This window comes from Mixophyes fleayi, chromosome 1 (assembly GCF_038048845.1).
Source record: "Mixophyes fleayi isolate aMixFle1 chromosome 1, aMixFle1.hap1, whole genome shotgun sequence".
In the NCBI taxonomy this organism is placed as follows: Eukaryota; Metazoa; Chordata; class Amphibia; order Anura; family Limnodynastidae; genus Mixophyes; species Mixophyes fleayi.
In genome coordinates, this window is record NC_134402.1 from 143,172,207 (window position 1) to 143,186,969 (window position 14,763).

At 36.8% G+C, this 14,763-nt stretch overlaps 1 protein-coding gene across 4 annotated transcripts in view; it reads left to right on the forward strand.

Annotated features, from left to right (window-relative positions):
* Positions 1-3,298: 3,298 nt before the first annotated feature.
* The window catches only part of PPP3CA (protein phosphatase 3 catalytic subunit alpha), a 185,133-nt gene continuing 173,668 nt past the window's right edge, over positions 3,299-14,763 (forward strand). For 2 of the 4 annotated variants that reach the window (XM_075201144.1, XM_075201162.1), the window contains exon 1: positions 3,299-3,993. In XM_075201144.1, coding sequence (XP_075057245.1) covers positions 3,936-3,993 — 58 coding nt within the window. In that variant the 5' untranslated portion in view covers positions 3,299-3,935. The remainder of the gene's footprint in view (positions 3,994-14,763) is intronic. The other 2 variants (XM_075201152.1, XM_075201170.1) reach the window with 1 other exon arrangement.

Below are 14,763 nucleotides of genomic sequence, written 5' to 3' on the forward strand. Positions count from 1 at the left end.
TTAAAGCGGCGCTGTCTTGTAAAGGGAAACTTCCCTTTCTGTGTTGCTAGGGTATTCTGTTCCTTCTGCTATCTAACTCTTAGGTGTAGATTTATCAAACCTTCTAAAAACTAAAAGTGTAGGTGTGGCCCATAGCAACCAATCAGGCTCTTTTTTATTATTTACTAACATATACTAGATAAAGGATAGTTAGAATCTGATTGTTTGCTATGGGCAACACCCACACTACCCCTTAGTCTGCAACTTCAGTGTGCTTGTAGCTACCAGTAGCTAATGCCACCCTCTTCAAACCTAAGGAAAACCCAGACAAGCCAGAGCTGAGCATTTAAAGCAACATGGTACTTAGTCCCTAGTTAAATACAAAGAGAAGTGGTAATGTTAGGTTAATATATACAGCCGAAAAGTAGCAAATGTTAAAAATATAATGTCACATAGTTGGCAGCTCCCATGAGCTTGGCTGGGGTAGGTTTGCTTAGTCCTGAAAGGACTGGTTATGAGGTACAAGCCTGAGTCAAAGGATTGTAGAAGGTAGAATGATAATGGACAAAGCCAAAGTCAAGGGATTGGTGAAGGTGGAATAGTGGTGGAATCAGCTGAGGTAGAAGGATTGGCAAAGGTAGAATCATGATTTACAGTCAAACAAAACAAGTCTTCTTCAAAGCACAGGCAGAGAAATCCAAAACAAAACTTTGCTCCTGCAAATGTTTGCTAGAACTGAGGAACTTATTAAAGGCTACAAACAGGTGAGATGAATTGTTCTGATTGACTTGACCTTTTCACTGAAGTACTGATCGCAGAGTAAAGAAGCTGTGTAGTGGTCCAGGTGAGGTGACTAGCTAGATTGCGGTTCTTAGCAGAATGCTGATTACAGGAATTGAGAGAAAGTGTTCGTAGCTGTTATTGTGAACTGTTTTCTGGCAGCTGTCATCTGGAGCTAGTGTTGTGAATCTTCACATATATTTTACCGTAAAATATCAGAATCCAGTGTTAATATAAAGCTAACTTTTTGCGCTTAGATTGAAATTCATATTATCAAAACACAATTCATGGCCAGTAAGAGAAAGAGTTACTAACTCTACAACACCATCAAGCTAATGAATCTGAAGCAAATTTATCTGAAGTAAATGGTTTAGATCAATGATGGGCCATAACTGATCCTCAGGGGCTTCACCTGTGACCTCCAGCTCCATCACCTGTGGCCACCAGCTCCGTCACCTGTGACCTCCAGCTCCGTCACCTGTGACCTCCAGCTCCGTCACCTGTGGCCACCAGCATTAATGACATTTTTTTGTTATATAGGTTGCAGCACTTGTTTAAAATTCATGTTGATATACTATTATAGTTAGGGGTCTATTCATTTGATTAAATTGTTTTAGCCTATTACTGAGATTAAGGGTAATGTGCAGCACTTTTGAAGGTAAAAGGACCAAACATGTGGCCCCTGAAATGTAATAGGCTGCCTACCACTGGTTTAGACAATTTCCATTCCAACACTTTACAAGGTAATTATCTCCCATGTTACCATTGTACATTGAACTGCCCTCATTGTCATTGCACCTGCGTTGAATTAGTGAAACTGTTTAATACTCTTACCTGTACCAATAACGAGTTCTTAATCATGTTTATACCTTATATATTAGTGACATCTGGCACCCTTAGTTTCCTTTCTATAGAAGCTGATTTTGCTGCGACAGAAGGTGCCTCATCCTGCACTGTTGGCAATGGAGCCAGTCATGTGTCGAGAGAGACACCCTGGGTAATTGCTGACTAAACGTATTACTAAGAGAACTATCGAAGCTAAGTATTACATTTTTGCTTGTTTGCAATAAAAGATTGATATTTGAACTTTTTGTGATCACGACTCTTTAACTCCTTGGAACCTGAAAGGACCTGAAAACATTTCACCGGAAACAGCAAGTATGGTAAATAATGCTATTTCTACTGATCAATCGTGTACTAATTATAAAGCTACTATCATTTGTCGTCAATAAAAAAAAACAAAAGTATTGAAAAGAAAGCTCATCCCTGCCAATGCAGCTCTGGAGACAGGAATAAAACACCATTTACATAAGTTTGTGTTTTAGAAGTGTAAATTCATTCTTTCATGTTTACAGATACCAATGTGACTTTAATTAGCAATAATAAAAATGCTCCTATAATACACTCCTTGCAAAGAGATCATTAAACAGCTACAATACAGTCATATATATATAACATGATTACAGATGAAAAGTCTGGATCTAGGTGAGAAATAAGGAGGGTAAATGATGGATATTTTGCAGTTTGATAATTTTTTTACTTTTAGCTCCTAAGAAAGACGATAACAGAAAAATATTACGTCCATAAAGGTCATTTGGGGAGACATCAAGCTGAGTACTCACAAGTAAAGTATGGGAAAGATATAAGGGAACATAAATATAATAGAATGAGGAGGACACCTGAATAAATTTAAAGCAAGCTTTACACCTAAATAAATCATGTGCTGGGGAAAATAAACTGAATGACAGCATAGCAAGTAAGAAATCAATGTCAACATAGCTAGTGAAATAGAAAATGTCTTCAGCAATAATGGTAGCCATTCTAATGGAAAATGATGCATATATGTTATTACAACTGTATAGTGGGTGATGCGTTAAAATGTAATGTTCAGGTTGATTGAAACTAGTCATTGTTACTGCAAATACATAACTGTAAAGCCATTTAGTGTAATAATGTAGTTATGTTTATAGTTAGAGAATTATCTCTAGCGTAAACAAATCTATTGTAAAATACAGTTAACATATACACGCTTGTTTATAGTCATAATAAAAACAAAACTATGCACCATATTTTTATAAATGAAAAATAAATACAATATAAAGAAAGATGCAGGTAAGATCTGCAGAACAACATTCAGTTAATCAGACAAATTCGTTTAGTAGATGAATGTCTGGTGCCCTCAGTGACCCCCATTTCAGTCTTTAAAGTATTTCTCTTTGGCCTATGCAACTATGTATTTCCTGATAGTGAAAGAGCTACTACATTATTGCAACACTGTCACAAATAGGCGATTATGTAATCATTACATTCCGTCACACAGGCTTGATAGGCTACAGTGTAGCGTCTACACTGTTTAGCTTTATTAGCAGCCACCATATATAATCCGGCAGGAAGAGAACAGAGCAGTACGTGTGTGAAAGCCAATAAGGAGTGGATTGTAGTCGGCCAATCCAGAGTCCTAACAGAGCCTCCAATGTATGACTAGTTAACAACCCGCATTCACATACTCAAGCATCCTGCCTCAGTTGTCTGTTTGCTGCAAAGGAATCATTAGTGGGGCTTCTCCCTGCCAGGCTGTTCTCAACACTCCGCTTCCCTCCTCCCACTCCTCCTCCACTTCCTAGTCTGCAGCCAAAGTGACAGGAGAGAGAGCCATAGTAACACCAGTGAGGGTTAGGGAAGGAAAATACCTGAAAGGGTTCCTTCTATTGATTGATGTCACTGCTGAGCCAATAGCAGCTGGGAGTCCGGGAGCAAGGGGAGGGACAAGAGTTGTAACCCAAACTGGGCTGAGGATAGGTTGAGATCTGATGGTGTAGAGAGTGTTAGTGCCTTTGCATGTATGTATGTGTGTGTGTGTTTGTGTGAGAGAGGGAGAGAGTGAGTGCGTGTAAAGCAGAGGCAGTCAGGGAATACAGTGTAGCAGTGTCTCTGTCTAGAGATAGGCTGTTGCATTTCAGTGCTAACTGCAGCAATCTGTGTCAATTTTTTTTTTATTTTTTTGGGGGGGAGGGTTGTTGATATACATATTTTTTTTTCTTGATGCTGGTGAATCATATCTGAGGAACAGGAGAAAAGAAAAAAAAAGGCAAAACTTTATCACTAAACCCGGATTTAAAGACATTTAATCCATTGACAGCCTCTCTTTTTGCAAGAAGTGCACACTCCATCTGGAAATGTCTGAACACAAGGCGATTGATCCGAAGTTGTCAACGTTGGATAGGGCGGTGAAAGGTAAGGTAACTGCGGCAAATGGAGGTGTTTTAATTTGTGTGTTGTGTTTTATTATGGTGCAATCTGTCAGGGTGTTTAGATCGCTGTATTATTCAGCATATGGGGTTTTTGGAACAGGGGGGGTCGTTGCAGTCTCGACTGTCTCTTGCAGCCCACAGTGAGCTGTGAGTCTGTGGCTCAGTTTTACATTGCAGTATTTGGGGGGGGGGTGTAGAGAGGTGGGAGCCGGGGACTGCACAATCCTTGCGCAGCCTCTACTTCCTTCTTTTTAATACACCTCTCACATATCAAGCGACAAGCACATAAGGGATTTCAACGTAGAGTAAGCACATACCATAGTTAAAATCATGGGCTGTTTGCTGCTATAAGCAGACTGATTTATTTTATAATTCTGCAGGGTACGTCCTCTGCAGTGTTGGCCATTCGCTAAGGTGAGGGGTAGCCAGCTACTAAGCAGCCCATTTTAGTCACCAGTGAAATTAATCATTAGCTTGGCATTGGGTGGGGTGGTGTTAGGTTGTAAGGGGAGGATCTTAGATGCTCATTCTCTAATCTACAAAATGGAAACTATCACAATTCTGCATCATTCTTGTGTGCAGCTTTACAATGCTGTAGAAATGACATCGTAGATCTGTGTGGGTGGCAGACTGTATGTTGATTTATGCCGATTTGTTCCCTATTGTGTGGCCTTTAATATTTTTTTTGCGATTGCCTTCGGTATCCTTACAGTTTGTGTCTATAATCTATCACAATGCTGTCCCAATTTTATAATCATATCAATATGTCTACAGGGCAAAACATAATGGATGCTAAATAGATCCACATATTTTGTGGTGTTGACTCTAGTCCATTTTCTTCCTTTAAGAGGATACTTGTCTTTATCACAGCATAATAACATTCCTATGCTCCATAATGACATGTGATGATGATCTATCATTAAGATCAAATAGTTTGCTTCACATCAAATGAAAAATATCTATTTCAATAAAAACAAAAATGATTGTGGTTTTATTTCCTATAGCTTTTTTTTATAATTATATGAATTATTGGTTATTACAGTGTGATACAGAATTTTGCACCAAGGGATTGAAAATATGCCCTCGAGGAAGCTGTATTACTCCAGAAAAGCCTGCAGTCAATATGTCCTCAAATTGGAGTTTCCTCCAGAGACCTGTTTCAGTATTATACATACTGTACTTAAACACTTTTTGAGCTTTTGTTCTTAACCCCAAAGGTGCCAGCAGGGGCCTCCAATACAATATTGTTATTACATAGCCCTTAATGTTGCAAGTGTTTCTTATTCCACAATTTTTCTCAAAAGATTTATATTGTTTTTATGATAAGCGTTAATTCAGTGATTTTTACATGTAATATCATTAAACTGATATGGAGATGATCTAGCCCACCAATCCTGAGATTGTAAATTTCAGAGTAGTATTAAGAGGGCTGCAAGTAAGAGCAATGCCACATTTCACACATTTTGCAAGTGAAGGTACATATATGAGTAGTCTGAGATCTTTGTAGTACTATGTTTGTGATCTTTGCTAAATACCAAGTATTTATTTTCATTTTTTTGTAGCATTTTAGAAGTCTAATATTAGGAACATTTTAAAGTAAGATTGTTCTTATATCACGTGATATGGTTTGTGCTTATTATCCTGTGTGGGCTAGCAATAAATTAATGTAGGACTTATATGTGGAATTATGTATATAATTACACCTCACTATATCAATATTGAAAATGTCATGCTTTGAGAAAGCAACTTTCTTATGACCTGGAGTCATGTTTATATACTGTAAAAAAAATAATAAATAAAAAAGCATTGAAACTGGCTGAACAACTTTATCTAATCATTATTAAAACCTTGCTTACCTACATAATGATTATGATTAGCCAACCACGAAAAGTGCAGATGATTGGAAGTAATATTGCCGGCTTTAGCTCTTGTATTTCCTTGGTTAACTAATAGCATTACAGGATACTCTGATATTTATTGTGCATTGACAGAAGGATATGGACACATAGGCTAATTAACATGTGAAATTATTAGTACTTTGAATACATAGTTTTTTTTTTCAATATGGTAAAGTGAATTTCAATAACTGATATTTGGTGGATGATATGTAACCCACATTCAAAAATTGATTTCTGATTTTAAGTGGTAAGATGTTGATTGTTGTCATAACAAATGTTATACAACATTGTTTTTTAAGATACTGTACATGAACACCACATCACAGAAGGCTTTTGATCTTATTCCTCTGTGGAGCATAGGCTTGTACCATATTGAGTCAGAATGTTATAGCATTTTCTCTGATAATGTTAGTATATTTTATTGTATGGTTCTGAAAACTATATAAAAAAAAATCTATAATGTATTTTCTACAGGTGGTACATTATGTAGGGTTCAACCAGCTATGTCGTGCACAGTGCTTGCAGTTATAGCCATTTCTGCTGAAGAGAAGATTGTGGTAGTTTATGTAAGGACATTAATAATATACATGTAAAAGTGGAATCCACTGTACTAACACATCTGCTGTATACAAAGTAATTTATCACATGACCTGAGAGTGGGGCTGGTAACAAAACATATGCCAATGTATAATTTTTTTGATATGTGATATTTTCAGCTTTGACACTTCATACCTTTGAAAAGTCAGGATACATTTTTACTTGCTGAGCTCTTTTATGAATACGCAACATGAAGTCATGTTGCTTACATATTAGAAAGAGAGGGAATGGGGTAGAGGGCGGTGGATGAAGAGGCTGTGACGGTGACATTAATTGTTTTTTTGTGGTTAAAAACATTCAAGATATAAGATGACCAGTGAAAAAAAATTGTCTAGATGCTAACTTACCTTACTAAGATGTATTGCAAAGGTCTGAGTTCAGATTTAATTTTCGCATTTACATAAAAAAGGAAAAGGTATAATTGGTGCTAAAAGTGTTGCAGCTGAGGTCTACATAGTTAAAATGTTGACTTTTTTTTGTAATTCTCTGATTATGGTGTCCGTGAAGAGGACGTTGGAAGGACCCTCTTCGTGTACATTATAATTGACAACAGATTGCTTAATTGTCAAACACCCACTTTTTTGTTTTTGTTTTGTTGTAGTACAGTGTTGGCTAACTTGTGACACTCCAGGTGTTGTGAAACTACAAGTCCCAGCATACCCTTCCAGCGATAAGCTGCTATATATTGGCAAAGTATGCTGGGACTTGTAGTTTCACAACATCTGGAGTGTCACAGGTTAGCCAACACTGTTGTAGTACAACTTCAACTTTGTATGGTGTAAATATTCCTTCCAGATATTATAGTGGTAAATGCATTGTGTTTAGGTGAAACCATGCCAAATTTATAACAGTGCAACATTTGGAAATCAAAATGAGCATAGGTTCATTTTCTGGCAGAATTCCGTCTGTATATGTTTTCAAATGAAGTGCCAGAACTACCTGGAAGGTGCTGGGTTATGAATCACTGTGCACTAGTATGGATTCCTGTTAAAAAAAACAAAAAAAAACAAACTAGCATTGGTCACTTTCAATTATGCAAAATGAAGACTATTTATTAACGCAGTGGCACAGTAATTGTTATTATGGTCTAACGGTGCTAGGACTTTGGGTTTGATTCCAAGCTAGGATGTTATTTGCATCGATATTGTATGTTCTCTCTGAGTTTTCTCCCACAATTCAAAGATTGTGTTCTTACTAAATTTACCCTGTGTTTGTGTGTTGATAGTAGAACAATTAGATTGTAAGCTCCACTAAGCCACAACTTGCTGTCCTCAAATAAATTTCTCGGATTAAATGGTGTTGCAGAATTTGCTAGGATTTTATAAATGTCTGCAGTTGTGCAGCAAGCCACAATAATCAGTCTGACTTGTATTGGACTGATACTGGAATTTTGCTGAATGGTTGCTATGGGTTACTGTATGTCTACAGACTATTTAGTAAATCATCAGCATTGCAAGGGAGTGTTGGTGAAATGGGGCATACACTTTGTTGTTTACTATCTTTATCATAAGCTGCTTGTTGACTGGTTGGTACAAAGTGGTTTAGTATCAATTTTGCACATAAATCCAATGTATGTAAATGAGCAGTAGTAAGACAGTGGCTGTGACTTGTTACAGTGTTGCTGCAGTGATTACCATATTTATTAGTCAAAAGGCAGCGACAAAATCTACTATCGTTGCCCAGAGGTGAGGTGAGGTGAGGTCTCAGTGATGCAGTCTATCTGCACCGTTCTCATCTGAGCATAACCATGGCCTCACTAATGTGCAGTGAATACAGTTTGGGCTTGCTGTTCTGGAAAATGAAAGCCCACACTGGGATTCACTGCACATGGATTAAATGTACAAAAAAAACCCCACATATGTATGGTCTCTTACAGTTTACATCTGAATACGCACTAGTGTAACCCGTGTGGGTGTGTTAGGGAATTTAGATGGTAAGCTCCAATGGGGCAGGGTCTGATGTGACTACATATCCAATGTGTAATATGAATGGTGCAATATTAATAAACAATAAATAATAAAATACTGCATCTCTGTTGAGAATGCAAAATAGTAACAGTGAACTGATTAGCGATAGCTCATGCCTGTTACAGTCAACACCTATTAAAATAATCACAACTTTTCAAGAGAGGTTTATTGACAGATGCTGGGAATAAAGTAGTATATTATCTACTTACCTAAATGCATATATTTATCTCTAGCATTTTGTAGGTACTCAGTAAATACGTATTCCCCACTCTTACTTGGCTTTAGGTAAAGCAGTTCAAATGACTGGAGTTAACCTTGGCATACACTATATGTCATACCTTGTATACTAAGCTAAAAGGCTGGAGATTGACAGAGAAGGATATACTTTCAGAATGACGATCCAACAGGATGAAGAGGACATCCAATCCAGTAGTGCATTTCGAGATGAAGCTCCACACCCTTCACTGTTGCACATTTTTCTTCTTATTTTTGGCACACATTTATTCTTTAGATAGGCTTATTACACTACTTTAGGAAATTGTTTAGCCTACATAAGTAGTTAGTTGTTAGCTAAAATGTTCCTACTTTAATCAGACAACAATTTTTTTTATGACCTCAAAATAGTGTGTGTATGTGTGTGTATATGTATGTGTGTGTGTGTGTATATATATATATATACACACATACACATACACGCGCACGGAGGGGCCTTTTACCTATCTGTCTGTATTACCTAATAATGTTTTATTACACTGTTTGTTCCCAATTGTGGAGCGCTACAGAATTTGCTGGTGCTATTTAAATAACTGATGACTATATATATATATATATATATATATATATATATATATATATATATATATATATATATATATATATATATATATGCGCAAAAGTGGGAATTCACTTAAAGGCAAAACTCAATTTAAAAAAACGAAATAAAAAATAGACTATATTTTTTTGTATCTGCCGGTCGAATGATATTAAAGTTGCATTTTTCTAGTGTAATCTCCCGGAATTACGATTGCTTTCCCATTAATAGTATTGATTAAATATTTGGACTGACAATGTCTATAATTAATACCTTAGTATATTATTTACCTTTAAATAGTGGCAGATTTGATGTCTAAAATAAGCAAGGCAAATGTTTTTTTTTGGGTTTTTTTACTGTAGCGAACATTTGTTTTACAAACATCATAGCTAAACCGACCAAAACAATTCAACTACCTATGGCTAGCCGGAAAACTTAAAGAAACTTAATAAAACCATGAAAACTCCCCACAGCATGATATTTATTGTATTGTAAACAAACACAAGTATGAAAACACTGTTTTTAAAATAGTTCAACATGTTGTTCTTTTGTTTTTCATCACAGAAAATTCAGTAAAACCTCTAATTATTTTTACATGGAAATTTGTTTGAGTTTCAATTTGCGCAAGTGTTTTCATTAGTATTTCTTACTCAGTGAAGGCAGCCATTTTGTGGGTGGAATAGAAACCAGTCTGTACTTCACAAAATGATGTCACTGGTTACGATTGAATTGATAGGCTGCATTATCATGAATATTAGTTGTGTTCTTAAAATGTTTTCTACAACAATGTGCAACAATGTGCAGTCAGCTAGTGCTCCTATATGATTTAATATTGTATTAGATTTCTTCACATTCGATTGGTCAAATTTGTCATTCCTATTTAGCCAAAAGATACGTTGATGACATTAGTGCCCTGACAGATCGCTGTTTTCCGTGTGGTAATAATAATTCAGTAATTGTCCATTGAGTGTAGTTGTGGAGATGCTTGCAGCTACCGCTGCATCTGGACATGGCTCCTCAATTTAGTCCACGAATCACAAATGTTTGATTATCTTAGTCAAGATTGCCTCTTTGTAATAGAGCCAGTCCTGCGGGTGTTTTTGACACCATGTTCTTATTAAAGTTAAAGCCTGTTTCTCAGTGTGGAGCAACATGACAGAGGTGTGTGGACCTTCATTTTTCAAAGGGACCTCACAGAGGAATTAGGGAGAGCCCAGTGCACTCCCTCCTCCGGGTAGGCCATGTGACCTCGGAAGTCAGTTGCCCCCATTCTCATAAGATCGGGAGCAGCCAGCTGGGGGGCTGTAAGTAAAGGTTTGGCGGGCCATCCGTTGCCCACTGCGGCTGTAGTTTGTTCGTGGTAATGTCAAAAGTTATGATTGCTTTTGAAATGCAGAATAGCTATTTATGCTGCCCACTGAGCTGTATTAAGATGATACCATTGTAGTTTGTTCGCATTTGTTTTTTGGCATAGCAGAAAAGCATTATGTAATTTAAAGCATTGTAAGATCAATATATCCTTTTTTCTGTACAGTCAATAAAGTTGCTGTCAGTCTCCTAATTTTAGGGTAAGATCTCTTGTTCTGCTACTTATAGTCCTCTGAAAGTTACTGTTCATGTGATGGTGTATTCATACTCCCAGGCCTATGGTTCAGTTGGAGAAGTAGGATAGTGGCAGCTAGTTATTTAAAGTCTCAGTCCTCAGTGATTTGGCAAAGGTTGTTTTTTTTGTTTTGTTCTTGTTTGCTTTTTTTGTTTTGGGATTTCATCAGTACTGTGTTTTTGGATACATTTTAGTTGGTTTTGTATGTTTTATTACTTTATTTTTTTAATAAATGCAGTTCTCAATGTTTATACATTTAGAAACACCATAGCATTTTTAATTGGTCTTCAGCTGTGAACACTTGATTTAAAAAAACAAAACAAAAACAAACGTAGTAATATCCCCTAGCAGCTTTCAATTGAAATAAATCAATAAAGTACTTGTGCATTACACATTTATGTGACCTGTTGTATCACTCGTACACAATACCATGCTAAATTCTTTAAAACCCTAAATTACAATTCATGTATTTGGTATAATTTTTATGTTGACGTTATAACTAAGCTGCCTGAGTGTTTTGTCTATGACAGCTCTATGGGTCCTGAATTGTAATGACTGCTTCATATGAGAAGCTCTGCAATAAGTGTCTGTTATGAGCAGTGCTGGTTAGTGTCTTGCACATCCATCCTTGGGAATAATGCACAGTAACAAAGGTTTACAGCTCATCCATTGCAAGGCAGATGCTTCTGGCTGTATATCATTGCTCCTAAGAGATGTCAACAAAAGTTGTTTTAAGGTTTTAGTTAATTTTGTCGTTATTATTTTTGCTTGGTGCCAGCTCAGTAGTCCCATTGTTTGTACTAGTGGTAGTAGTTTTGATGGATGGCAGTGTGCCTGTGAAATAAAGTGCTTTATATTGCTTTTATGTCCAAAAGATATATTGTCCATTTGAGCCATGCATGGTTTTATTGTTGCCATTCTAGCAAGACTTTTTGTTCATCTGCAAATAGAACATAAATCTGGACCAATAGTCCCTGGGTGGATGATCCTGATAAAATTGTCCATGTATTGGTTACCACTACAGCTTTTCATTTAGTAATTTGCTTCTATTGGAGATATTTTAAAAGCCGTTCTCTCACATAAAACAATAATTCATCATGTTACTTGCCTATGGGCAGGACATAGTGAAATATCTGTACCTATCTCCTGGTGCCTCCAATATGGTCCGTTGTATGAGCAATGCTTTTCATCTACTGTTTCTGTGTATACTGCAGCAAGAAAACGGCAGTCATATGAACAGTTTGATGTTATGGCCTGTGGGAGAGACATCAAACTGTCATTGGGAATTTAGTTTGTTGTGCATGGTTCTTTAAAATCTGATATCAAGGGTAAAAGTAAACTCGGGTGTTTCAACAGACCATAGGGGACAGCAGAGGCGAGGACAACTATTCCACTACAGAGTGCTGAATGCACACTAGTCTTGCAGGATTTGTACAGCCTTTTGTTAGGAAGATAAGTCTTCACAATGGAGTATCTTAAGTCTACAGACCCTGAGACCCCCATTCTGATGATTCACCTGTGATGAAAATCTTTCTAAAAATACCTACTTATCTATTGCATAAAGCCTTGTGCACTATGTAATGAACAACAAAATTGGATTCCACCGTGACCCTATTTGCCCTGCATAGATTATTTAATGTATTGCACACTCCACATGCTATGTCAATGTCAGGAGAGCAGTTAAGGATATAGGAGGGAGTATAGTGCATGCTATAATGTATGTGTTGTATAATTTTATAAGATGGATATTTAAATACAAACACTGTGGTACTTCTCTGAGGTGCTGTTACCTAGATGCATTCCTTTTATTTGCTTTTTCATACAAAATACAATAATACCCTGAAAACCTCTTGTAATCCTTTTTAAAAACTGGTTTATCCCACACCTTGAAATAGCAATCCAATGTCAGCACTCACCCCTCAGCTACTGACACCAACATGCCTCTCAGACAAATAAAGAAGTGGAAGTTGCTCAATCAATTTATAGGCTATAGCAGGTGCTTGAAAGGGTGGGGTTATCCTGAAAGGAACAAACCCTTCCAAGCACCTGCTATAGCCTTTAAATTGATTGAGCAACTTCCACTTCTTTATTTATTCCACACCTTGCCAACTATTGCATGTATCCTTTTTCTGAGGAAAGTATTAACACTAGGCCAAATTGTGTCTGAAACCATAGAAATGTGTGAACACACAAACAAAGCCATATCCATGCCTAAGATGATGCGTTTTCGGGTAAAAGTGGATTAGCCATAGGGATCCAGGATGGGTTGATTACATGTGCATCACAACAAAAGGACATGCATGTCTCTGTTATACTTCTCCAAAAATGAATGAAAGTATTCTTCCTCTTTAACATGCTAATATCACTGCAGCTGTCAGTAGTGTAGCACTTTGTGTAAGCAATGTTTAATTTATGTGGCTCGGAATTATGTAGCTGCAAAAAGCTGCAACGTTCGGGTTTTTGGACAACCCTAACGCTGCTTCTCTTAAAAGAACCTTATTTCATCATCATCACCATTTATTTATATAGCGCCACTGATTCTGCAGCGCTGTACAGAGAACTCACTCACATCAGTCCCTGCCCCATTGGAGCTTACAGTCTAAATTCCCTAACACACACACACACAGACAGAGAGAGAGAGACTAGGGTCAATTTTGATAGCAGTCAATTAACCTACCAGTTTGTTTTTGGAGTGTGGGAGGAAACCGGAGCACCCGAAGGAAACCCACTCAAACACAGGGAGAACATTCAAACTCCACACAGATAAGGCCATGGCCGGGAATTGAACTCATGACCCCAGCGCTGTGAGGCAGAAGTGCTAACCACTTAGCCACCGTGCTTATTTCTAGTAAACCGCTATTTGTAGTGGGACACAGCAACATTCCCATAGAAACTTCTTGGTGGTTTTCTAGTTTTTTTTTTTTTCCATTAAGGGAAATCTGATGTTATTGTAGATGACAAACTTTTCATTTTACTGTTAGTAAGTACATTTTATAGTGGGTGCGGGATGTAATAGTGAATTGTAAAAAATCACATGCAAATAAAGTACTTTCTGTAACCTAAAATTGTTTGAAGTGTTTAGTAGATGAGAGATAGGGAGGAAAGATCAAAGTGAACCTGCTGATTAAAGAGCACAGTGTGGGTTTTATGTGTTTTGTCAAAAAAACTTGTCAAGCAGTGATCTCCATTGTACTAAGAGTTGTTTTTCTTCTTATATATTTTATATGTGAATGCAGTTTACCCAAGTTCTTTATTGCATTTTTGAGTCTGTTGGGGCTTGTTCAGTGTTTGCTTCAGGTTTAGGCAGAAAAAAGGGAAGTTACTTGTGGTTATTACAAGGCCGGCATACGTGAACTTGTGCAGTTTACCCCAAACTGGCTTGAAAACTAATTTTTATGTCCGTTTAAACATCCGGACTTCATTTTTAAAATAAGGTATTATTCAGACAAGTGGACATTCTTATTTGTGTATATCTTGTCAACTAATAATTATTTAAAACTTTAAATACATCTTCAAAGAGGTTTAAAAGAGCACAAATAAAACACAGCCCACATAATGGGAAATATAAAATGAACTTACATTATTTTTGCAATCTCTGCTTTAGCTAATTGATTTGTCTTTGTGAGGTCTCTGAAGAGGACCAGAACTGTACTGTATATAAATAAAGACACTGATAAATTAAATGGTTTGGCCAGATTAACGGTATAAGAAAATGTAAACATGCTAAGATTATTAATCCAAGTCAGTGACTTGAGATGTGGCGTTGATTTGTGCACTGAGCAACTTTTACATGATTTTCTGAGTGAACACATTTTTTCTTAGGGAAAGGTAATCTAGCAAATTTTTTATCCTTTTTTTTTTTTTTTTTTATTATTTA